Source organism: Dama dama, chromosome 27, assembly GCF_033118175.1.
Source record: "Dama dama isolate Ldn47 chromosome 27, ASM3311817v1, whole genome shotgun sequence".
NCBI classification, from domain to species: domain Eukaryota; kingdom Metazoa; phylum Chordata; class Mammalia; order Artiodactyla; family Cervidae; genus Dama; species Dama dama.
The window spans coordinates 60,215,503-60,239,387 of NC_083707.1; the positions used below are offsets into that span (position 1 = coordinate 60,215,503).

Here is a 23,885-nt window from a genome sequence, read left to right on the forward strand (position 1 = left end):
TGAAGCTGAAACTCCAATACTTTGGCCACCTTATGGGAAGAGTTGACTCATTTGAAAAGACCCTGATGCTGGGAGGGATTGGGGGCAGGAGGAGAAGGAGACGACAGAGGATGAGATGGCTGGATGGCATCACTGACTCAATGGACATGATTTTGAGTAAACTCGGGAGTTTGTGATGGACTGGGAGGCCTGGCGTGCTGTGATTCATGGGGCCGCAAAGAGTCGGACACGACTGAGCTGAACAGAACTGAAGCTCTAATGATACTGGTTCCACTCCTCAACCATTTACTCTTCAAATCCCAAGTAAAGATCTGAGTGAGACTGTAAGTTACTGTAAGAAATGGAACACTCTTATTGGATCGTCTCCAGTTAAGGCACTGATCCTGTCCTGTGAACTGTAGTCAGAAGTAGGGAGGTGAATTTGGTAAACTATAGCAATTTTATCCCCACCACTACCAAAAAAAGCTTAACTCCTTGCTCCTTGGAAGAAAAGCTATGACCAACCTAGACAGCATATTAAAAAGCAGAGACATTACTTTTCCAGCTAAGGTCAATCTAGTCAAAGCTATGTTTTTTCCGGGAGTCATGTGTGGATGTGAGAGTTGGACTATAAAGAAAGATGAGCACCGAAGAATTGATGCTTTGAACTGCGGTGTTGGAGAAGATTTTTCAGAGTCCCTTGGACAGCAAGGAGATCCAACCAGTCCATCCTAAAGGAAATCAGTCCTGAATATTCATTGGAAGGACTGATGCTGAAGCCAAAGCTCCAATACTTTGACCACCTGATGCAAAGAACTGACTCATTAGAAAAGACCCTGATGCTGGGAAAGACTGAAGGCAAGAGGAGAAGGGGACGACAGAGGATGAGATGGCTGGATGGCATCACCGACTGAAGGGACGTGAGTTTGGGTAAACTCTGGGAGTTGGTGATGGACAGCGAGGCCGGGCGTGCTGCAGTCCATGGGGTCGCAAAGGGTCGGACACGACTGAGCAACTGAACTGAACTAAGGGAGTATATAGATGGCAGGCAGTATGAGTTTTTGGACCTGCTCTACATAATAATGTTCTGTGACTATCATGCAGAAAATTCTGAGTATCTGTTTTGCTTTTGAGATATAGAATAATCTTTAATGATTCCGATTGTTATAATTTATAGTATAATTATGCCCATGGATAAAGGCCCAAACCTTTTCATTAGGTAAAATGACTACAATGCTCCCACTAAAAAGCACTTAATAACATAAAATTCAAGTGGAATCCAGCTGATTCTAGAAAATTATGCAAATAAATTTTCTCAAGAGATGTTCTCATACTTGTAGATTCATGCACAGAAACACAACAAATCTCAATGGCATGATCTTGAATACATGAAAATATAAGTTATAAATATAAATTTTAATATTTAAATCTTTATGTGATTATATACTAACTTCTTAATAATCAAAGTAAGTGAACATCATCATCATAATGAGATCATTGTAATAAGCGTTTTGGTCAATATTTCACATGAATTAACTTATTTTTTTTTTTTTTATTAGTTGGAGGCCAATCACTTCACAACATTTCAGTGGGTTTTGTCATACATTGATATGAATCAGCCATGGATTTACACGTATTCCCCATCCCGATCCCCGCTCCCACCTCCCTCTCCACAAAACAAACCTATAAGATAGAAATTATTATTATCACATTTTACAAAAAAGAAAACTGAAATTTAGACAAGTTATCTAACTTACCCAAGATTACAAAGCTGTTAGATGTTAGACTCATATACCATTTCACTGAATCCAAGTTATTTAAACTGTATAATCCAACATTTTAAGTACAACTAAGATGAAAAAAAATCAAACTCACACATCTATTATAATATACACTCATTTCAGAGATGTTCAATATGTCAAAACCTGTATCTCACACTCAGTAAAATGTAGCATACATTTTAAATCACCGCATTGGTATATCGCCTACTTGGTACCTGGGGAAACAGAACCAGCACCTCCTACCTTTGGCAAACATAGTCACAATGTCTGGGCTCCCCCAGGACCACGTGTACCTGGTTTCATTAAGAAGAGAATCAAATTCCACAGGATTTTCCTTCCAGCCTTCAGGTAATTGAGAAAAAAAACAAACAATGACAATAGTAACATTTAGATGGTGAGTACTGGAATGGCTCCTGAAGAAGTATTTTTCAAACAACAACAAAGAGGATTAACTGCAGAACAAATGCAAAACTGACAACAGATTTTGTTATCTGTATTATACTACAATTTTTTTAAAAAAAAGCTTACAAAGGTTAATTGACTTCTTACTAAAATACAGAATCACTTTTGAACTTTTGAGAGTTAACATCTAGGAAAACCAGAGATCCACCCAATCATATTCTATCAACAGGACAGGATGATACAAGATTAAAGTTTTATTCTTGAGTCAGTCCCAGTGTGTGTTTAAGTGACTTAGGCAAGCTAAATGACTTGTCAAAAGGATCTCAAAATGCACTTTGCTTTGTGTCATGATTCAGTATTAAAGAAGCAATATTTATGCAATCAATCTCCTCATGTGATAAAATCATCTAAAGAGATAGTACCTTTGGCAACTGCACTGACATCTTCATAAAACCCTGCAATGATGGCCACGTGCCCGGGCCGAGACTCGGTCGGCACACGTGTGTGAGAGATGCCCCAGCTGCCTTCGTTCATTATGACATTCCTGAAAGGCATCACAGACGAGGAGTCAGCACACACTATGACCACATGCTCTGGTAAGGCTTTAGAAAAACAAGATCACCACAGAAGAAATACAATCAAAAGAAGGAGTCAAAATTTAAGAAGGAACCTTTCTGATCCCAGCTGGGCTCAGCCCAGTTCCTCCCACCAGACGGATTCCGTGGCATAAGAAAGCCCAAGCAACTTTCTTAGACAAGGAACCACCCAACCACTGCACAGAATCACAAAACAAAATACAGGCTACAGCTCTAAGTCACAAAGTATTGAAACACTGCGCTACATAAGAAATCACTGATACACAAAGTATTACTTTGTCAGTGTTAAATTTTATTAGGTGTGATGATGGTGTTGTGATCATGTTGAAGTCCTTGGTCTTAGGAGGTACACACTGAAGTGTTTAGGGGTAAAGTGTTAAAATACTTTCCTTCCAATTTTTCAGGAAAAAATAATTAAAGTTTAAGTGTGTATATGGGTGCGTGTGTATTGAGACAGAGAATGCAAATAGGAAAAATGTTTAAAATGGTCATATCTAGATTAAGGATATACAGATGAATATTCATGATATAATCCTTTCAACATTTCTGTAGCTAAAAGTTTTTCAAAATAAAAAATTAAGAGAGGAAACAGCTATACTCTCAATTAGGAGTTAAGTTATCTTTCTAAATTTGAGATTCAGTTCAGTTCAGTTGCTCAGTCGTGTCTGACTCTTTGCGACCCCATGAATCACAGCACGCCAGGCCTCCCAGTCCATCACAAACTCCCGGTGTTTACTCAAACTCATGTCCATCGAGTTGGTGATGCCATCCAGCCATCTCATCCTCTGTCGTCCCCTTCTCCTCCTGCTCCCAATCCCTCCCAGCATCAGGGTCTTTTCAAATGAGTCAGCTCTTCGCATGAGGTGGCCAAAGTATTGGAGTTTCAGCTTCAGCATCAGTCCTTCCAATGAACACCCAGGACTCATCTCCTTTAGAATGGACTGGTTGGAACTTCTTGCAGTCCAAGGGACTCTCAAAGTCTTCTCCAACACCACAGTTCAAAAGCATCAATTCTTCAGCGCTCAGCTTTCTTCACAGTCCAACTCTCACATCCATACATGACCACTGGAAAAACCATAGCCTTGACTAGACGGATCTTTGTTGGCAAAGTAATGTCTCTGCTTTTTAATATGCTATCTAGGTTGGTCATAACTGTCCTTCCAAGGAGTAAGCGTCTTTTAATTTCATGGCTGCAATCACCATCAGCAGGGATTTTGGAGCCCAAAAAATAAAGTCTGACACTGTTTCCACTGTTTCCCCATCTATTTGCCATGAAGTGATGGGACCGGATGCCATGATCTTAGTTTTCTGAATGTTGAGCTATAAGCCAATGTTTTCACTCTCCTCTTTCACGTTCATCAAGAGGCTTTTTAGTTCCTCTTCACTTTCTGCCATAAGGGTGGTGTCATCTGCATATCTGAGGTTATTGAGATTAAAACAAGTCAAAAGTTTCTTTTGCTGAAATGTATCACCATTCTTTAAGCTAAGGGTGATTTGCAAAATCTGGAGAAAAATGCAAAAGCAATAGTAATGCCATTGCAGGTGAAAGGCCAGCAGAGCAACAAGTTATGAAACATGAATTCATTTATAACAGTTTTCAAGCTGAACTCTCAACTCTCAAAATGTTCTGGAGAGAAGTACCTAAAAGTGCTGATTTAGATACTTTTAACTGACTTATAACCAAACAGACTTTGGTAAAATACATACATAAAAAGTAAAAGGCTTGAAAAACCATTAAACCACATGTTAAGGGAGAAATATTTTTTAACTTCTTCAGTTCTATAATGGAAACTGAACTCAGGCAAAAACAGGGAGGTATAAAGCAATGTGGATACCTCTCTTGAGAAACATTTTGATCAGATCGTATTTAAAAAAAAAACGAAGAACACCCCGGGGAGAAACAGGCGCTGTCAGAAACGCTCATCTTTGCCTGAACAACGAGTATATTTCAATGTCATTAACTTTGCAATGAACTACATTTCTCTCCTCTCCATGACAACTAAGAAATGCAACCAAATATATCACCCCAATTTTTAAACTAGTCATAGAAATTTATGTTACATATTCTTGTGTACTGAACCTAACCCTGATAACCTTATTTTCCTACTGGTATTTTCCTATTGCCCTGAGTTGCTTGTTTCTTTGTATCCTTTAATACATTCTGCATTTCTTTGATGTACCATAAATTTATTCCTGGAAATCTGACATAGAATTCAGGTTCTTTCATTCTTCTAGCAGTCAACAAATATTGATTAACTGCCTACTATGTTTTAGGCACCAGAGATAATGTAGTGTGTAAAACAAAGTCCCTGCCTTAGAGGAAGTTGTATATGCTAAGTAGTACTATAAAGAAAATCAAAATAGGGTAGAGGGATAGGAAGCAATGATGACAGGTAGGGACAGAGGAAAGACAGACAATTTCAGATAACTTCCCTTGAATTTGAGTTTTAATCTCTCCACCATAGCCTTAGGAAGGGCTTTTGAAGGGCTTGCTATCAATGAAGAAAAAAGAATAGCTGATTGCAAGAACCCCACAGGTCCAAAAAATTAAGTATTTCTTTTCAAAGCCACTTAACAAAATCCAAAATTATCATATTACATAGTGATATAAATTTGGAAGGCTTTATTTTATAGAAAACGTATTTTGAATAGAAATTTATATTTTTTAGCCAAAAAGCTTTGTAATTGGCAACTCACTGAAATTTATGCTTGTCATTACTTAAAAATTGAACAGTCTTACTTTACAAAACAGAAAAAAAGGTAATATACTGAGTTGTAAGCCAGGATTCAGAAATCAGGACAAGTGAGGCCAAGCAGCTAAGGTCATGCATTTCGACTACCTGGTATCAACTTCCACAATAACAGAAGTAACTGTAGAAGGAAACACACTTGCTAAATTCTGTGACAAAGGCAGAGGCATACATGCCCTACCCTCTTTTTCACCATCACCCCTCTACCCAATGTGAGATAGGCAGTATCAGCGTAACACTTTCCAGAGACGTCTTTGTACCAGCTGACATGCTCACCTAAGAAACGGCGCCCTAGAATTTCCATCTTCATCCAATTCATAAAGTTTATCTGCTCGCAGGCCATCAGCGACAAGCAGCACTAATCGTTTCGCTGGGGGAGGCAGGGGTGTGAACTGAGGAGTCATTCCATGAACCAAGGGAGAGGTAAAATAAATGTCGAAGATGGAGGCGAAAAACACGAAGTGCACAAACAAGCCCAAAGTAACGTACAGCAGCATATCCAGGGGAACTAATCTCCAAGAGAAACTGGAAAGAGGGAGCAAAATTAAATCTGGTAAGCCTTAGTGCAAACAAATATGTTTTCAACTTATTTGATGACTAGAGCTGCCTGCCACATTTTTCAGTCTCAAAAGACTTCTTAGTTTGGTGGACACTTTTTATTTCCTCCGTCTTTAAATAAGCTTCATTGTTCTGCGGCTACTTGCCTTATCTACATGGGTAATTGTTTTCAAATTGTGGCTAAGAGGGCTTCCCTAGTGGCTCAAACCGTAAAGAATACGCTGGCAAAGCGGGAGACCTGGGTCCGGTCCCTGGGTTGGGAAGATCCCCTGGAGATGTGGAATGGCAACCCACTCTAGTATTCTGGTCTGGAGAATTCTATGGACAGAGGAGCCTGGCGGGCTCTAGTCCACGGGGTCATGAAGAGTTGGACACAACTGAGCGACTTAAAAAGAGAGGAGAGAGTTCTTAACATAAGATCTGCCCTCTTAAATTTTTACGTGTAAAATACAGTATTTCAAACTATAGGCACTGTTATACATCAGATCTCGACAGCTTATTCACTTTGCATAAGTGAGATTTTACAGCTATTGAACAACCACTTTCATCATGAGTTTGACTCCTCTGGATTATCTCAGACAAGGAGAAATGTGCACAGTTGTCCTCCTGTGACTGACTTGTTTCACCGAGCATTATGTCCTCAATGCCATAACCATTACATTGGCCAAAACTTGGTATTGTAATCTGTTTAATTTTGCACAGTTTGTTAACTTATTGTGGTTTTAATTTACATTTCCCTGGTGATCAATAATGTTGAGCTACTTTACATGCATGTAATGGACATTTTTTAATCCTCTTTTATCCCCTTTTCATTTTTTTAACCGTGTTTTTCAAAGGGCAGTACTTAAAAATTCTGAAAGTTCAAAGAATTAACTTTTCTTTTGGCAATTGTATTTTGTGTTCCACCTAGGTAATTTTTGTAGATGACAACACTTTCTTTAGTACAGACTTTTAATATTTTTATTTTAAAACAATTTCAAGTTCAGAGAAAAGCTGCAGTAATGGTACAAACATCCATATACCCCTTAGCCATATATCTCTAACACTATCATTTTTCTCTGGTTCTTGCCTCGTCTCTTTAACTTACCCCTCTTGGGTGTGAGTGTGGGTATGGGGCGGGGGAAGGCGGGTGTATACTTCAGTGTTTATTTTCTGACAATAATGATACTCCCTTATGTACCTACGGGGTTACCAACTTCAATAAACTCAATGTCAGTATTTTACCTAATCTACCATTTATACTCCAACTTTTTGAAGTGTCCCAGTAATGCTCTTCACAGCATTTTTATAGCTTTATTAAGGTATAACTGGCCTGTAATAAGCTGTGTATATATTTAAGTACATAATAATCACAGGAGAGTGAACATACTCATAACCCTCAAAAGTTTCCTCATCCCCCTGTGGCTCATCCTTATATATTTCACTTTTTGATGTTATTGTAAATGGCATTTATTTCAGTTTCCCCTCGTTAGTTTTTAAATTACCACTGATTTTCATATATTCACCTTGCATTCTGCAACACTGAAAAACTGTTATAGTAGTTTTTATGTAGATGACTTTTGATTTTCCAAGGAGAAAAATTATGTCACCTGTGAATAAAAGGACGCCTTCCTTATCAATCTATACACTGTTTATTTATGTCTCATGCTTGTACTGGCCAGGACTTCTAGTGTGATGTTGAGCAGGTGTGGAAACAACAGAAATCCTGCCGTGTTTCCAGTCTCAGGGTGAAAGTTGTCAGGTTTTTTTTCAGAGACTCCTTTTGTTGCATTAAAAAAGTTCTCTTTTACTTTCAATAAGCAGTTTTAAAGTTGTGAATGAAAAATGCCAGATTTTGTCAAGTGTTTCTGACAAAAGCAAAAGTGAGAGGGGCAGATCACATGAGATCCTGCCCAGTGAGAGGGCCATGGCTATCTGGCTTTTCTCTTTTGGTCTCTCCTGGTGTGGGGCCTCTCCTTGTGTGGGGCCTCTCCTGGTGTGGGGCCTCTCCTGGTGTGGGATCTCCTGGTGTGGGGCCGCTCCTGGTGTGGGATCTCCTGGTGTGGGATCTCCCGGTGTGGGGCTGCTCCCGGTGTGGGGCCTCTCCCGGTGTGGGGCTGCTCCCGGTGTGGGATCTCCCGGTGTGGGGCCACTCCCGGTGTGGGGCCTCTCCCGGTGTGGGATTTCCCGGTGTGGGGCGGCTCCTGGTGTGGGGCCGCTCCCGGTGTGGGGCCGCTCCCGGTGTGGGGCCGCTCCTGGTGTGGGGCCTCTCCTGGTGTGGGGCCTCTCCTGATGTGGCATCTCCTGGTGTGGGGCCGCTCCCGGTGTGGGGCCGCTCCTGGTGTGGCATCTCCTGGTGTGGGGCCTCCTGGTGTGGGATCTCCTGGTGTGGGATCTCCTGGTGTGGGGCCTCCTAATGTGGTGTCTCCTAATGTGGTGAACTACAATGATGGAGTTTCAAATGTTAAATCAAGCTAGGGTTCCCAGAATAAACTGAACTTAATCATTAAGTACTATTGTTCCTATATACTCTTGGATTTTATTTGCTAAAATATTTAGCATTTTAAATTAATATTTATTAGCGATATTAGTCTATAATTTTTTTTTTGTAATGTCTTTCTCTGGTTTTGGTGTCAGACAATGCATTAGGAAGTGTTATTACCTTTTATTTTTTGGAATAGTTTGTGTAGAATTAGTACTATTTCTTCCTTTATTGTGTAACAGGATATCAATGGCTCAGAGTTTCCTTTGTTGGAAGGTTTTTAACTATAAATTCAATTTCTTCATATCCAGAGAGATAGATACTAAGATTATTTACTACTTGCTGAGTAAGTTTTGGTACTTGTATCTTTTGTCCATTTGTCCATTTCATCCAAATTGTCAAATTTTTATGACAAAACTGTCCATAATATTCTGTTCACTTATTCTTTCTTCTATTCTCTAGCTCAGAACTCTTCTATCAGGTATCATATTTAGTTATGCAAAGTAACTCATTTTTCAACTCATTTTCATTCATTTCAGTAAGATCTTAAACTCTATTTACAACTAAAGTACATATGATATCTACCTAGATGTAGAGAAGCTCCCATTGACTTAAATATTCCTCTCTACCATGGAAACCTGAGTACCCTCCTTATCATGTTCACTAATAAGGAAATAGCTTTATCATTTCTCACTTTATTTTGCATTTAAAAATAACTCCCTGGACTTATGTTCTTTCTTTTCCCCACAGTTGTTACACAACTTTTCTGTAAAAAGTATCAAAATGTCAAAAGTATCAAAGTGTGTTAAAGGATAATACAAATTTTCCACTACCCTAAAGCTTACTGAAGTAGTAAAACAAACATTTGAGAACTTTGACCCTGAAGCTGTAATAGCTAACACAAAAATCTAGCTCTCTCACATAGTATCAGTGGGATCTTAGTCGGTCCCTCCCCAGCACTTTCGAGCATCACTTCCTCAGGGACTACTCAGTCCAAATCAGAAGCTCAAACCTTTACTTCAGTTTATAACTACACAGCTATGACTTTGACTATTTGTAGTAACGTCTGCCTCTGTAACTTCATGCTGATTCCAGGACAGCAAGACAGGCTTTCTCCAGTCCTGGCCCAGTCCTGGGCACTTAGTCAGGGCTATTAAGTAACCTAAGATTATCCTTTCAATGGTGTGTGTGATACGTACTGTAGCCACTAGAGGCTGCCTTACTTCTCTATTTATTCCCCCAGAACAGACACAAGAGTAGTGAAGATTCAAGACAAATAGAACCACAGTAACTTTCCTATTTGTCATTTACTCCAGTGTTCTTGCCTGGAGAATCCCAGGGACGGCGGAGCCTGATGGGCTGCCATCTATGGGGTCGCACAGAGTCGGACAACTGAAGCGACTTAGCAGCAGCAGCGGCAGCATACATAAAATTTCAGTGATTCCAAAATATCATCCTTCCCATGCTACTTACTTTATTATAGCTATGCACATATAATTAAGCATTATTATCATTTAATATTTCTTTTTTTAAAATCACTTTTTATTCAGATTTAGTGAAAAAGAAAACTTTTTCACGGATGAATCATTTGGAAATCACCTAAAAAAATGAATAACTACTAAAATGTTTAAAATACACATAACCATGAATCAATAAAAGTCATTTAACTTATACCTCTGGGATGTTTACCACACACTGAAAAACAATGTCAAAAATTAGAATAAAAATGTATAAAAAATTCAATATTTATAAAACTTTACATCAATGAAAAACTTGCACTGAAAATATTACTTGTGGTTATTTTAAGGTACTAAAACAAAAAAATAATTTTTTAATCAAGAAAACAATTGAAGTGCTTGGAAAAAAGCGATCTTTTATATTTTTATCACTAACATGCAAGCATCAATGACTATCCAGATTATTCAGTGAAACACTGACTGTAAAGACCTAGGTTAATGCAAACCTTGGTAAGTAGAAGGAAAATTCCTCAACAATATTAATGGCAAATTATTATTAAATATAAATCAGCAATTGTTAATAATATCCTAGTATGCACTATTAATATTTCTTCAACATTTTTAATTGATAAGGAAATCTCTATGCACTGTGGAAGAGAAAGGTACTTACTGAGACGACCAGCCAGTTGATTCGTTAGGGGCTTGGAAGGTCACATTAACAAGTCCATGATTATAGGATATGAGGTAGAAGCAGGGAATTACAGATGTGTCATAGGAAGCTGCTGATCAAGGAAGAACTTCTATATCCAACTTCTTACAACTCTCTGAGGAAACATATTTTAAATCTATTTTCAATTTCCATTTTAGAAATCAGACCCTAAAGATATTCCCTTTGGGGCCTACTACCTTAATTGCTTTTTCTGGCTAATGCTACTAAATGACTGACATCAGGTTTGTTTCGCTTTACTTTTAAAAATCTGTCAAATATTCTCAAGATATACGAGCAGTACATTAATTGATAAATGATTATAACATTTGTTGTGTACTAGGTACCAGGGACTGTGACAAGCACATTCCTAAGTCTGTGTACTTTAAGTATCTCCTTGATAGAGGAGGCTGAGAGGAGTCAAGTAACTTTTTAGAAGTCTCAAGGCAAATCATTGGCAGGACGGGGATATGAACTGTAGGCTCCTCAACCTAATAAGCACAGTCCTTGAGAGGAAGACCCTAAGTGTGGGGACCTTAAGTACAACAGATGTGTAAAATTCCCATTACACAGGTGGAAATACTGCATATAAATAACCCATTTCTAAACATGCCTTTTCCATGCCATTCCCTAATCCTTCCCATTTTTCCATTCCAGAAAGTGGTTCCATCTTCAATCTCTCTGGCAACTCAATTACAATAAAGATCAGCAATCCTTTTAGCTAAGGACTATGAAACAACACTGGTGTCTCTTTTGATACTATTTTCCTAAGATCTGGGATTTTTTTTCCATGCTTTTCTTCAATACATGGCATGCGCACACACACACACATAAATTCAGAATTAAACACTAGGAGCTAATGTTCTGTTAAAAAAAAAATGCTTCCAATTCTTAGTATTAAAAGCATCAAAAAAACTTCTACCGAAAACAAATACCCCAAGTTCAGTTCAGTGGCTCAGTCATGTCTGACTCTTTGCGGCCCCATGGACTGCATCATGCCAGGCTTCCCTGTCAATCACCAACTCCCGGAGCTTGCTCAAACTCATGTCAATTGAGTTGGTGATGCCATCCAGTCATCTCATCCTATGTCGTCCCCTTCTCCTCCTGCCCCCAATCCCTCCCAGCATTAGGGTCTTCTCCAATGAGTCAGTTCTTCGCATCAGGTAGCCAAAGTATTGGAGTTTCAGCTTCAGCATCAGTCCTACCAATGAATATTCAGGACTGATTTCCTTTAGGATGGACTGGCTGGATCTCCTTGCTCTGCAAGTGACTCTCTGAAGGACAGCATTTGACGTTTTGAAGCGTCCCCATTGTGCAAGCTGTGTATTAAACCACAAGTGCTTACTGCGCTCCTAATAGTTTGTTACCGAAGTCGAGACTATCGGGATATTCGCAGATCCAAGCAGATCCCAACGTCCCCGCTGCACGTTCCATCGGCTCTGTCCCTGTGCCGCACCCAGCCCCCCGGGTCCCGCAGGCACGAGGCTGGGAGGGCGAGAAAGAGGAAGCAAGCCCCCTTCTGATCACCGGCCCTGCCCGGCACCGGCCACCCTCGCGGGGAAAACGTCGGCAGCGGGCAGCGCACACCGCAGGAGCGAAGGAAGAGGGGGCGGCGCACCCCGGCGAGCGCCAGTGTCGGGCCGGCCCCTGTCCCCACTTCTCCCGGACTCTACCTGGGCTTGAGCAGGTCAGGCCTGACCTCGGGAACGAGGTCTCGTCAGCGCGAAGGCGGGGCCCGGCTGCGAGTTAGAGCTCCCCTCCGGCCCAGACGAGAAGCTTCCTAAGCCACCGTCACAAACGCCCCCCAACCACGAAACAACCCAGACACTTAACTAGCCAGAAGCTACTCTCGCGATAATTCCCGGGTCAGTCCTCCGTGACTCCAATCCCCGCCCCTACCCACTGCGACCAATCAAAAAGGAGTGGGGTGGGGCTTTGACTTTGAGCAGGGGGCGGGGCCCCTCAGTCTCTGCTCACAAGCGTGGGGCGCAGGCGGGGCGGGGCGGGAGAGGGGCGGGGCATGCGCCATTTCTCGCGAGACCGAGGACCAGGAAGACGCCCGCAGAGCCGGGCTGCTGGTGCAGCTGTGGCTGAGGCAGTGGGTGCTGCTACCGCTGCAGCCTCCGGACGGTTCGCTTCCGAGCCTGCGCCTGGTCTCCAGGTGAGGAGGCGGGACGTGACAAGGCCGGGTCTGCGGAAGCGAGCGGTGCCTGCCGAGGCCGAGCGGGGACTCAGGCCGCGGCCTGTCAGAGCCAGACAGGGAGGCGCCCACACTCCTGACAGTGTAAGATGGCGGCGATGGCGCCTGGAGGTGGCGGCGGCGGCGTGAACCCTTTCCTCAGCGATTCGGACGAGGACGAGGACGAGGTCTCGGCGACCGACGAGCGGCGGGCAGGACTTCGGCTGGGTGCCGGGGGCGGCCTAGATCCGGGCTCTGCGGACTCGCTGTCGCCCCAGGACCCCGTGGCCTTGGGGAGCAGTGCCCGAGCGGGGCTCCCCGGGGAGGCGGCGGCGGCGGCCCTGGGGGGCCCCGGGGAGACCCCGGCCCGCCTGTCAATTGATGCGATCGCGGCCCAGCTGCTGCGCGATCAGTACCTGCTGACCGCCTTGGAGCTGCACACCGAGCTGTTAGAGAGCGGGCGCGAGCTCCCTCGGCTGCGCGACTACTTCTCCAACCCTGGCAACTTCGAGAGGCAGAGCGGGACCCCGCCGGGGACGGGGGCGCCGGGGGTCCCCGGGGCGACCGGCCTTGGAGGCGCAGGAGGTCGGGAGCCGAGTACGACGTCGGGTGGGGGACAGCTCAGTAAGTGAACGACGGCGCTGTCCCTCCGGCTGGGCTTTTGGGGTTGTGGGGGGTTATTGTGGGGAGGGGGTGCTTGTGGGCCGGTGCTGAGTACTGGGAGCATTTCAGCTAAAGGGTTGGGGCGGGTGTCGGGCGGTTATCTTTTGCCATGGAGGACAAAGCATCTGACAGCAACTGTTCTCTCGCTGCCTGCCTCCAGCCCTTGGCTGGACTCACCAGCTCCTGGTTCCACTATTGGTGTCGATATCTATTAAATATCCAGAGTTTCTAGTTCACTGGCTGCTACATGACTCCAGAAGACTCCTTGCAACCTTGGTTTATCGCTTTAATCGTTTTTCCATTCTCTCCTGTCTCCTGAACCGCCACTACCTGGAAACAGTGTTCCTTGTGTTGTTCCCAGTAATTATTTGACTCCAAGTCAAGAGAGTAAAGAATAGGATATGTTGCTCTCTCCCCGAAGCCAGATCCACTTGAAGACCCGTTGTCTTTGGGTTGAGTTGATTACTCAAAAGTTGCATCTTCTACTGCATAAAATTTGTTCAGTTTAAATAAACTCAGTTTCATTCACTTTCGGTTCCTTAATTTCAGTAGGTGTCCAGAATTATAGGAAGTCTAAGGAGCAGAGTAGGCAGGTTCTCCATGCAGTGTTACCTCCTGGTCTCAGAACCTTGTAGGCTTTTTTCTCTTGGTAAGTTTAGGAATTAACTTTTCTGCCTCGTTGTAATCATTGTTAACCGTATAGAGTGGTCGTTTACCTCATTCATCATATATTTATAAGCATTTCTTATGTCTTTAAAACGTACTGCCAACCCTGGAGAAGGGCATGGCAATCCACTCCAGTATCCTTGCTTGGAGAATCCCATGGACAGAGGGGCCTGACAGGCTACAGTCCATGGGGTGGCAAAGGAGTCCAACACTACTGCGACTTAGCACATGTCCTTAATTCAGAAGATTCTTACATTTTAAAATATAGACTCAGACATTTTCTCTGCTGGAAAACTTATATAATTACATTAAATTATCCCAATCCATAGCCCATTAAAAAAAAAAAAAAAAGGGTGCTGCTAAGGATGCATGTTGGAGTCCCAGTACCTATCCTTCTTAAGAGGCATCTTAGATTTTCCCTTACTAACAGTATGAGGTTTTCAATGTGTTATATGAGGTCAGCTGAAATTTGCTCACACATGTTAAAATACATGACTTAAAATTGTAGCCAAACTGATGGTTTTTTGTTAGTACTTTTAAGTGGTGCCAGAACTGAGATCGCCTAACTTCATTCCCTCAGTTCAGTTCAGTTCAGTTGCTCAGTCGTGTCTGACTCTTCGTGACCCCATGAATTACAGCACGCCAGGCCTCCCTGTCCATCAACAACTCCCATAGTTTACTCAAAATCATGTCCATCGAGTCAGTGATGCCGTCCAGCCATCTCATCCTCTGTCGTCCCCTTCTCCTCCTGCCCTATATCCCTCCCAGCATTAGGGTCTTTTCCAGTGAGTCAACTCTTTCGCATCAGGTGGCCAAAGTATTGGGAGTTTCAGCTTCAGCATCAGTCCTTCCAATGAACACCCAGGACTCATCTCCTTTAGGATGGACTGGTTGGATCTCCTTGCAGTCCAAGGGACTCTCAAGAGTCTTCCCCAACACCACAGTTCAAAAGCATCAATTCTTCAGCGCTCAGCTTTCTTCACAGTCCAACTCTCACATCCATACATGACCACTGGAAAAACCATAGCCTTGACTAGACAGACCTTTGTTGGCAAAGTAATGTCTCTGCTTTTTAATATGCTATCTAGGTTGGTCATAACTGTCCTTCCAAGGAGTAAGCGTCTTTTAATTTCATGGCTGCAATCACCATCAGCAGGGATTTTGGAGCCCAAAAAATAAAGTCTGACACTGATTCCACTGTTTCCCCGTCTATTTGCCATGAAGTGATGGGACCAGATGCCATGATCTTAGTTTTCTGAATGTTGAGCTATAAGCCAATGTTTTCACTCTCCTCTTTCACTTTCATCAAGAGGCTTTTTAGTTCCTCTTCACTTTCTGCCATAAGGGTGGTGTCATCTGCATATCTGAGGTTATTGATATTTCTCCCGGCAATCTTGATTCTAGCTCGTGCTTCTTCCAGCCCAGCGTTTCTCATGATGTATTCTGCATATAAGTTAAATAAGCAAGGTGACAATATACAGCCCTGACGTACTCCTTTTCGTATTTGGAACCAGTCTGTTGTCCCATGTCCAGTTCTAACTGTTGCTTCCTGACCTGCATACAGGTTTCTCAAGAGGCAGGTCAGGTGGTCTGGTATTCCCATCTCTTTCAGAATTTCCCACAGTTTGTTGTGATCCACACAGTCAAAGGCTTTGGGATAGTCAATAAAGCAGAAATAGATGTTTTTCTGGAAGTCTCTTGCTTTTTCCATGATCCAGCGGATGTTGGCAATTTGATCTCTGGTTTCTCTGCCTTTTCTAAAACCAGCTTGAACATCTGGAAGTTCATGGTTCGTGTATTGCTGAAGCCTGGCTTGAAGAATTTTGAGCATTACTTTACTAGCGTGTGAGATGAGTGCAATTGTGCGGTAGTTTGAGCATTCTTTGGGATTGGGATGAAAACTGACCTTTTCCAGTCCTGTGGCCATTGCTGAGTTTTCCATATTTGCTGGCATCCCTCAGTCGTGTCTGATTCTTTGTGACACCATGGACGGCAGCCTGCCAGGCCTCCCTGTCCATCACCAACTCCCAGAGCTTACTCAAATTCATGTCCATTGAGTTGGTGCTGCCATCCAACCATCTCATCCTCTGTCATCCCCTTCTCCTCCCGCCTTCAATCTTTCCAGGCATCAGGGTCTTTTCCAGTGAGTCAGTTCTTTGCATCAGGTGGCCAAAGTATTGGAGTTTCAGCTTCAGCGTCAGTCCTTCCAATGAATATTCAGGACTGATTTCCTTTAGGATGGACTGGTTGGATCTCCTTGCAGTCTAAGGGACTCTCAAGAATCTTCTCCAATACCACAGTTGCCTAACTTAGATATAACTTAGATGTAGTTAAACTTCAAAGAGGGCCTTTTTCCATCCAGATAAATCCAAAGCAGTCTTCTTTCTTGAATATGGAATTTTCTCAGCAGGGGTAAGTAACTTCCTTGCTCAGTATTGCAAGATTATTTTCCTTTTCCTGAAACTGGTTTTTCTGTTGCTGACCTTTAAGACTATAAAGTGTAACAAAACTGTTAGGCAGTTGGCTTTTGTTTGTTTGTTTTAAGATTTTTGAAGTGTCTAATAATGATTTTCACCTGATAAGCTCTTGCTACTTCCTCAAGACCCAGCTTAACTGTCATCTTTGTAAATACTTCCCAAACTACCAAGACTTAGTTGTTTGATTCTTTCATTGTACTGCTTTCAAACCTCAACCATAGCCTTTAACTCTTTTTATTTGATTTATTAACAGTATCATTTCTCTCCATTAGATAGTCAGCTTCTTGAGGGACATCTTTTTATTACTCACAGTCTGTATAGTCCCTGGCCTGTTGTTAAACAACTGAATTGTATCTGTTATGTTTTTCTACTGTATAGATATAATGAAATAAGTTATTCCTTTATAACATTATTTTATTTAATTTAAAAGAATTTATTAATCTTTTCAGCCTACATTATTATGGTGTGGTATTACTGTTAATAGTGAAAATTTCTCTTAAATACTTTTTTGTACAGAAATAGTTATATTTATAATTTATGCTCTAAATATAGCTGTGCTTTAAGTAAAAGTTGACTTCTAAATGCCTTTGCATTATACATTTTTATAGTTTCTTGAAATAACTTCAGTCCTGTGATCATAAATCAGAGTTTAGCTATAATCAAATATTCATGTGTAGTTGTGCTCTTCCATAGTTTATTTGGACCTGTTTTGGGTATAACTCAAAAGTACATTATTACATAATATAATATATTTTCAAGTGAATACAAAACAGATGAGCAGTAGGGGAAAAAAATTAGTTATCCATAATCCAACCAATAGTACTTGCCTTTTCCGTTTTTTCTGTGCATATGTGTTTAAAAGCAAAAATTGGATTAATCTTTTTGTAGCTTTATATTATTTGATAGGCTATAATTTTTACCATCAACTTTGAGGTAAAATTGCATACAATAAAATGTGCCAATTTGAAGTGTACAGTGTGGTGAATTTTGGAAACAAATTACTACTACAAATAAAATATAGAACATTTTTATTGTCCCCAGAATACCTTCATTTTCATTCGCATTCAGTATCCCAAGACCATCACTGACCACAGTAGACAACAATTTTCCAACCTGGGCCTAGGCACTATTGGAATTTTGGGCCTGATAATTCTTTGTTGTGTTAATGTCCTGACATTCTAGAATGTTTAACAGCATTGCTGGCCTCTGTGTCCACTACATAACAAAAGCAACCACCCAGCCCCCATTCCCCAAGTTGTGACAATCAAGAAATGTCACCAGCACCGTCTGAGGAAGGGGAGGGCAGAATTCCCCAAGTGAGAACCACTTCCTTAGATAAGTTTTGCCTGTTTTAAAATTTCATATAAATGCAGTTTGGAGCATATAGTCTTTTCTGTATGGCTTCCTTTCCTCAGTATAATGTTTTTGAAATTCATCCAAATAATGTTTTTATGTGTAATAGTAGTTCATTCCTTTTTGAGTTTTTCCATTCATCTGACATTTATTTTTTCCCCCATTTTTGGCCTATATGAATAAAGCTGCCATGAACATGCTTGTATAAGTTTTGCAGAGACATATGTTTTCATTTCTTTTGTATAATACCTAGGAATAGAATTGCTGGTTCATATAGTTAGTATACATTTAAATTTGTAAGAAGCTGTCAAACCGATTTTCCAAAGTGGTTGTATCATTTAAAATTTCCATCACCAGTGTATGAGAGTTTCAATTTCTATACATCCCCCAAACCCTTGGCTTTTTATTTAACTCATTCTAGTGAGAGTATGGTGGTATTTCATTGTGGTTTTAATTTTTATTTCTTGAGGACTAGTAATGCTGAGCTCCTTTGAGCTTTTGGCCTTTGGGGGGTGTGTCTACTGCTATTACATATCTTTTGTGCAATGTCTGTTAATAGTTTTTTATTGAGTTGTTCTTTTACATATTCTGAACCCAAGTCCTCCATCAAATATGTGTTTTCCAAGTTTTTTCTCCCAGCATGATTTGCCTTTTCATTTTTTAACAATGTGTCTTATGAGCAAAAGATTTTCATTTCATCAAGTCCAGTTAATTGTGTTTTTTCCTTAATTATCCATGGTCTTTGTTTCCTAAATAAATATTTGTGTATCCTAAAGTTGAAAAATTTTTTCTTGTGTATTTTCTTCTGGAAGTTTTATAGTTTCTGTTGCTAAATTTAGGCCTATGATGGCAACATAAAAAGAAGAAATATTTCTGAAATATTCCTCCTATAATTATGCAGACACTTATAGCATGAGCTTTAGTATAATTTAAATCCAAATGCATTGTATGTCAAAATATCAATATATTTAAATATCTTAATACAGTCAGAAAATAGATAAATGCTAAAATAAGTCTGTAAATCTGTGGTTAGTACCATGTTTTGAAGATTTTGACTAATATTCGGATCATACAAATTATATTCTAGAAACTCTGAGGGTGAATCTTTCTTTAGGACCAGACTACTGCCAGTTATAAAAGTCCTCTGTATTCAGTTCTACCATGTTAATTGTAGCTAGTGTAGATTATCTAAAACACTAAATTATTTTTGTTTTTATGTATTTTTGATTAATGTATGTCTGGTCTGAAAATTCATAAAACTTCAGAGTAATAAATGTATAGTCAACAGTAGTTTTCTTTATTTAAAGATGTCTAAAAGGTTTCCCTGGTGGCTCAGATGGTAAAGAATCCACCTGCAATGCGGAGACCTGGGTTTGATCCCTGGGTTGGGAAGATCCCCTGGAGGAGGGAATGGCAACCCACTCCAGTATTTTTGCCTGGAGAATCTCCATGGACAGAGGAGCCTGGCGGGCTACAGTTCATGGGGTCACAGAGAGACAGGACTGAGCGACTAAGCACACACAAAAGCAGTTTAACTTTTTAAGATTTACTGAATTGTTTGCACCAAAGTCTGTTGACCTGGATAATAGTACACTGGTAATTATAAAATGCTTTAAGAAGTCTTCATACTATCTTCTTTTTCTTGACTAAAAGAGTAAGTCAAATTTATAAAACATATCAAAGAACTGTTGCTTTTTAAGTTTGATGTTTTCAGTGGAAGAATTTAAAATGAGCTCTCATGGAGTCTCAGTGTTTGATAAATTGTAGCATCCTTGTGACATCCTTGTGATGTTCCTACTAGGTCCACTTGATAAACTAATTTGATCTTTTGCATGGAACATTACTTGCTTGAATATACACACACATTAATTATCTATTTTCCCCTGTATTTTTGCCAGTTGAGCCAGTTTGGTATCCAGTTAGATTGCAAGGTAAAAGTTGAGCTAATGCCTTTGGCACAACTTAGTTACAAATTACAGTATTTTATCTAGAGTAATGCTGTTCTACTCTGAGTCTTCAAGGTCTAATCAAAATCAGACTAAAATTCCTTAGAATGAGTCAACTCTGTAGAGACAGTAAGTGGGCAAATAACTTACCTTTCAGTGATGAATTTCTTTTATTCTGTATTTATCATGCTTCCAGATGTTCATAAGGCAGCTTATCAGGAGGCATTTATGATTGACTTTAGTAATTTAACTTATGAGCCTACAGACTTCTTGAGTCATCTTTCTCCTTTTTAAAATATTCTTTCATTGTCCTACCTGTCTTTTCTCAGAACTCTGAAAGAGTACTTACCTCACTGTGCTGTGATTCCCATCTTCCAAAAGTTCCGATCTCTTCCACTTAACAAAGTAGTTCCCCCCTGTTAGGTTGGAATTGTGTTTAGCGCTTCCTTTGGCTTCTAATAAAATATCAAGAGAATATTTCTAAAATATATTAAATTCACTGCTTTTAGCTGAGTGAGACTTGCTACTGTTGTCTCGACCATACTCAGTTCGGTTCAGTCGCTCAGCTGTGTCCGACTCTTAGCGACCGCATGAACCGCAGCACTCCAGGCCTCCCTATCCATCACCAACTCCTGGAGCTTGCTCAGCAAACTCATGTCCATTGAGTCAGTGATGCCATCTTACCATCACATCCTCTGTCGTCCCCTTCTCCTCCCGCCTTCAATCTTTCCCAACATCAGGGTCTTTTCCAATGAGTCAGCTCTTCGCATCAGGTAGCCAAAAAATTGGAGTTTCAGCTTCAACATCAGTCCTTCCAAAGAACACCCAGGACTGATTTCCTTTAGAATGGACTGGTTGGATCTCCTTGCAGTCCAAGGGACTCTCAAAGTCTTCTCCAACACCACAGTTCAAAAGCATCAATTCTTCAGCGCTCAGCTTTCTTCACAGTCCAACTCTCACATCCATACATGACCACTGGAAAAACCATAGCCTTGACTAGACGGACCTTTGTTGGCAAAGTAATGTCTCTGCTTTTTAATATGCTATCTAGGTTGGTCATAACTGTCCTTCCAAGGAGTAAGCGTCTTTTAATTTCATGGCTGCAATCACCATCAGCAGGGATTTTGGAGCCCAAAAAATAAAGTCTGACACTGATTCCACTGTTTCCCCGTCTATTTGCCATGAAGTGATGGGACCAGATGCCATGATCTTAGTTTTCTGAATGTTGAGCTATAAGCCAATGTTTTCACTCTCCTCTTTCACTTTCATCAAGAGGCTTTTTAGTTCCTCTTCACTTTCTGCCATAAGGGTGGTGTCATCTGCATATCTGAGGTTATTGGTATAGATTCCGAAATTTCTCTCTTTTATGGCTGTCGTTTTTTTACCCATGCCTTTCAGCAGCTTCAAACTTTTTAATTCTTGTGGAAATTTAGTCAGATATTTTCATTGCCTAGAACAGTGACTTCCATATAGTTGATATTCAATATTTTACATTGATCAGTAAATTTATTAAATTATGTGATCAGCTAAGTATTATAGGAATCCAAAGGAGGTTTACTGCATATCCTTGAGCATATTATGTTCTTAATGGAGAGGCAAGACTAACACCTGAAAGTCTATAGAATAGTTTTCCGTGGTACAGGTAATAGTGTAAGCATTCAGATATAGAAAAATCATTGTTGATTGTGATAATTGTTGAAAAAGTAAAATTTTAATGTGATGCTCAAGTATGAGTGAAATTTTAATATAAACAGTAACTTTCTTATTTGGGCATATTTAGACTCTTCATCCTGAGTGAGGAAGAGGAAAGGGAAGTGAGGGTAAAGAGAAGATAATATTTATTTTATATTTTGCCTTGTTTAAAACATCATCTGGGAACATGCTTGCCATTATCTGGCTCACAATTAATAAAGTGATTCCATTTGGGTAGTTATAAAAATGCAATGTGACACTCCAAGCCATCGTGGTACATAGTTTAAAAGAAAACAAGATAGGGGTATTAATCAGCGAACAGGCCTTTTTGTGTTAAAAACTAAATTTAGACTTTCTGCTTTAGAGATGATCTTCAGACTGTATGCTTTTTTGTTTCTTTGCTTGTTTTTTAAGCACCTTTGTTGGAAAAAACCATTCAGGATTGGCGCAGTTTGCATTTTGTTTAGTCTATTTAGGTCAAAAACTAAATTTTGTGGGTTTTTTTGGGATGGTGGCTTTTAACTGTGCCTGCTACCTTAACTCCCATGGTTTTAGGATGATTAACTGAAAAAGAGCACTTACCTTGGTCTAAAAGTACAGTCTGCTTATATCTAAATTGTAAATATCGATTGAGAAGGACCTTAAATATTAATAGCCTGTTTTTTTTCCTTCGGGTAGTTGTTTTTATTGGCTTCTATGTATATGTACTGTAACTAACTAAATACACACAACACACACATCTGTACTGTAAGAGTTGATGATAAATGTGGTTTCTAAATTATTTATACTAAAAACATACTTGTTGATACTTAAATTGTGTTCTGCTGTTTGGCCATATTTTGAACATGATGCCTCTTTGGTTGACTTTTGGGGGATTTGCATTACTTTAGGATTGATCTGCTTCAACTCCCTTATCATGTGAATGTTTGTGGCAATATTACCATTAACCTTTTTTTGAGATGTAATCGTCATGACATTTTACTAGTTTTAGGTGTCCAGCAGGATGATTTGATACATGTCTGTATTTTGAAATGATCACCACAGTAAGTTTGGTTAGCACCCATCATCACAGTTACAGTTTGTTTTTCCTTTGATGAGAACTTCTGTGATGTACTCTCTGAGCAGCTTTGAAATACGCAAAACAATGTTGTTAACTATGGCCACCATGCTGTACACTTCATCCCCAAGACTTGTTGGAAGTTTGTACCTGCGATTAACTTTTAAAAGTGGTTCTGGCCCCATTTCACTGGAGCATGGGAAACTGATAACTCTCCAATTCCATATGTGCATATAGTTTCTACAAACTAAGGGAATCTGCACAGAACAATTTGAACAAGTTGGATGTAAATTGGCTAATTTACTTTAAAAATAGATTCTTCGGATTTCTGAGAAGTGAATGCTTGATATAATTGAATACAGCAATGGTATTTACTAAGATTCAGCAAAAGGTAACTATAACAGGATCAAGAAGAATGTCCTAGTGATGTATTTGTGTTATAGCAAGCTATGTGACAGATCTCACATTGGCTTGAATAAAATAGAGAAATATGAGCTTGGTAGAAGAGTAACTGTGGAAAGTTGTGTGGCTGATAAAACAATAGTAGGTCTGTGCCAGTGTGTACCACCTATATTTCTGAAAGTGAAGTGAACTTGGCCTATTTTTTAAAGACCACTGAACTTGCAGTACTGATGTCTGATCTTCAGTTCTGCTCTGCCACCTATAGCTCTGTTACCTTGGGTTAATTGCTTAGACTTTGAGAGCTTTCTTATTCTGTGTAAAGCACAGTAATAATTTCTGTCCAATGCTGGTTACAGAGCTTTAATGACGTTCACGTGAAGGTATATATGTGAGAAGACTACAAAAACTCATTTCATAGTAACTGTTTTGTAAGAAAATATATATGAAACGGGGGAGACTAGATCGTATTTGCTGATGATAAACAACTGAGAAAGATACGTGATATCTGACAGTACTGATTTATAGCGTTAAGCAGGAGTAATGGATATCTGTTGGATCATAGAAAAATCAAGAGAATTCCAGAAAAACATCTACTTCTGCTTTATTGACCATGCCAAAGCGTTTGACTGTGTGGATCACAACACAAACTGTGGAAAATTCTAAAAGAGATGGGAATACTGGACCACCTTACCTGCCTCCTGAGAAATCTGTATGCAGGTCAGGAAGCAACAGTTAGAACTGGACATGGAACAACAGACTG

General features: G+C 40.4%; 2 protein-coding genes across 9 annotated transcripts in view; one reads left to right on the top strand and one right to left on the bottom strand.

Annotated features, from left to right (window-relative positions):
* Positions 1-12,508, bottom strand: part of PIGN (phosphatidylinositol glycan anchor biosynthesis class N) — a 105,650-nt gene extending 93,142 nt beyond the window's left edge. For 2 of the 4 annotated variants that reach the window (XM_061131090.1, XM_061131092.1), the window contains exons 1-5: positions 12,364-12,508; positions 10,655-10,808; positions 5,785-6,033; positions 2,585-2,706; positions 2,004-2,102 (exon numbers count right to left, since the gene is read on the bottom strand). In XM_061131090.1, the coding sequence (XP_060987073.1) occupies positions 2,004-2,102; positions 2,585-2,706; positions 5,785-6,005 (442 nt within the window). In that variant the 5' untranslated portion in view covers positions 6,006-6,033; positions 10,655-10,808; positions 12,364-12,508. Of the gene's footprint in view, positions 1-2,003; positions 2,103-2,584; positions 2,707-5,784; positions 6,034-10,654; positions 10,809-12,035; positions 12,176-12,363 lie in introns of all 4 variants that reach the window. The other 2 variants (XM_061131091.1, XM_061131093.1) reach the window with 2 other exon arrangements.
* A 223-nt stretch (positions 12,509-12,731) lies between these two features.
* Positions 12,732-23,885, top strand: part of RELCH (RAB11 binding and LisH domain, coiled-coil and HEAT repeat containing) — a 111,794-nt gene continuing 100,640 nt past the window's right edge. For 4 of the 5 annotated variants that reach the window (XM_061130675.1, XM_061130676.1, XM_061130677.1 and 1 more), the window contains exon 1: positions 12,737-13,493. In XM_061130675.1, coding sequence (XP_060986658.1) covers positions 12,980-13,493 — 514 coding nt within the window. In that variant the 5' untranslated portion in view covers positions 12,737-12,979. Of the gene's footprint in view, positions 13,494-23,885 lie in introns of all 5 variants that reach the window. The other variant, XM_061130674.1, reaches the window with a different exon arrangement.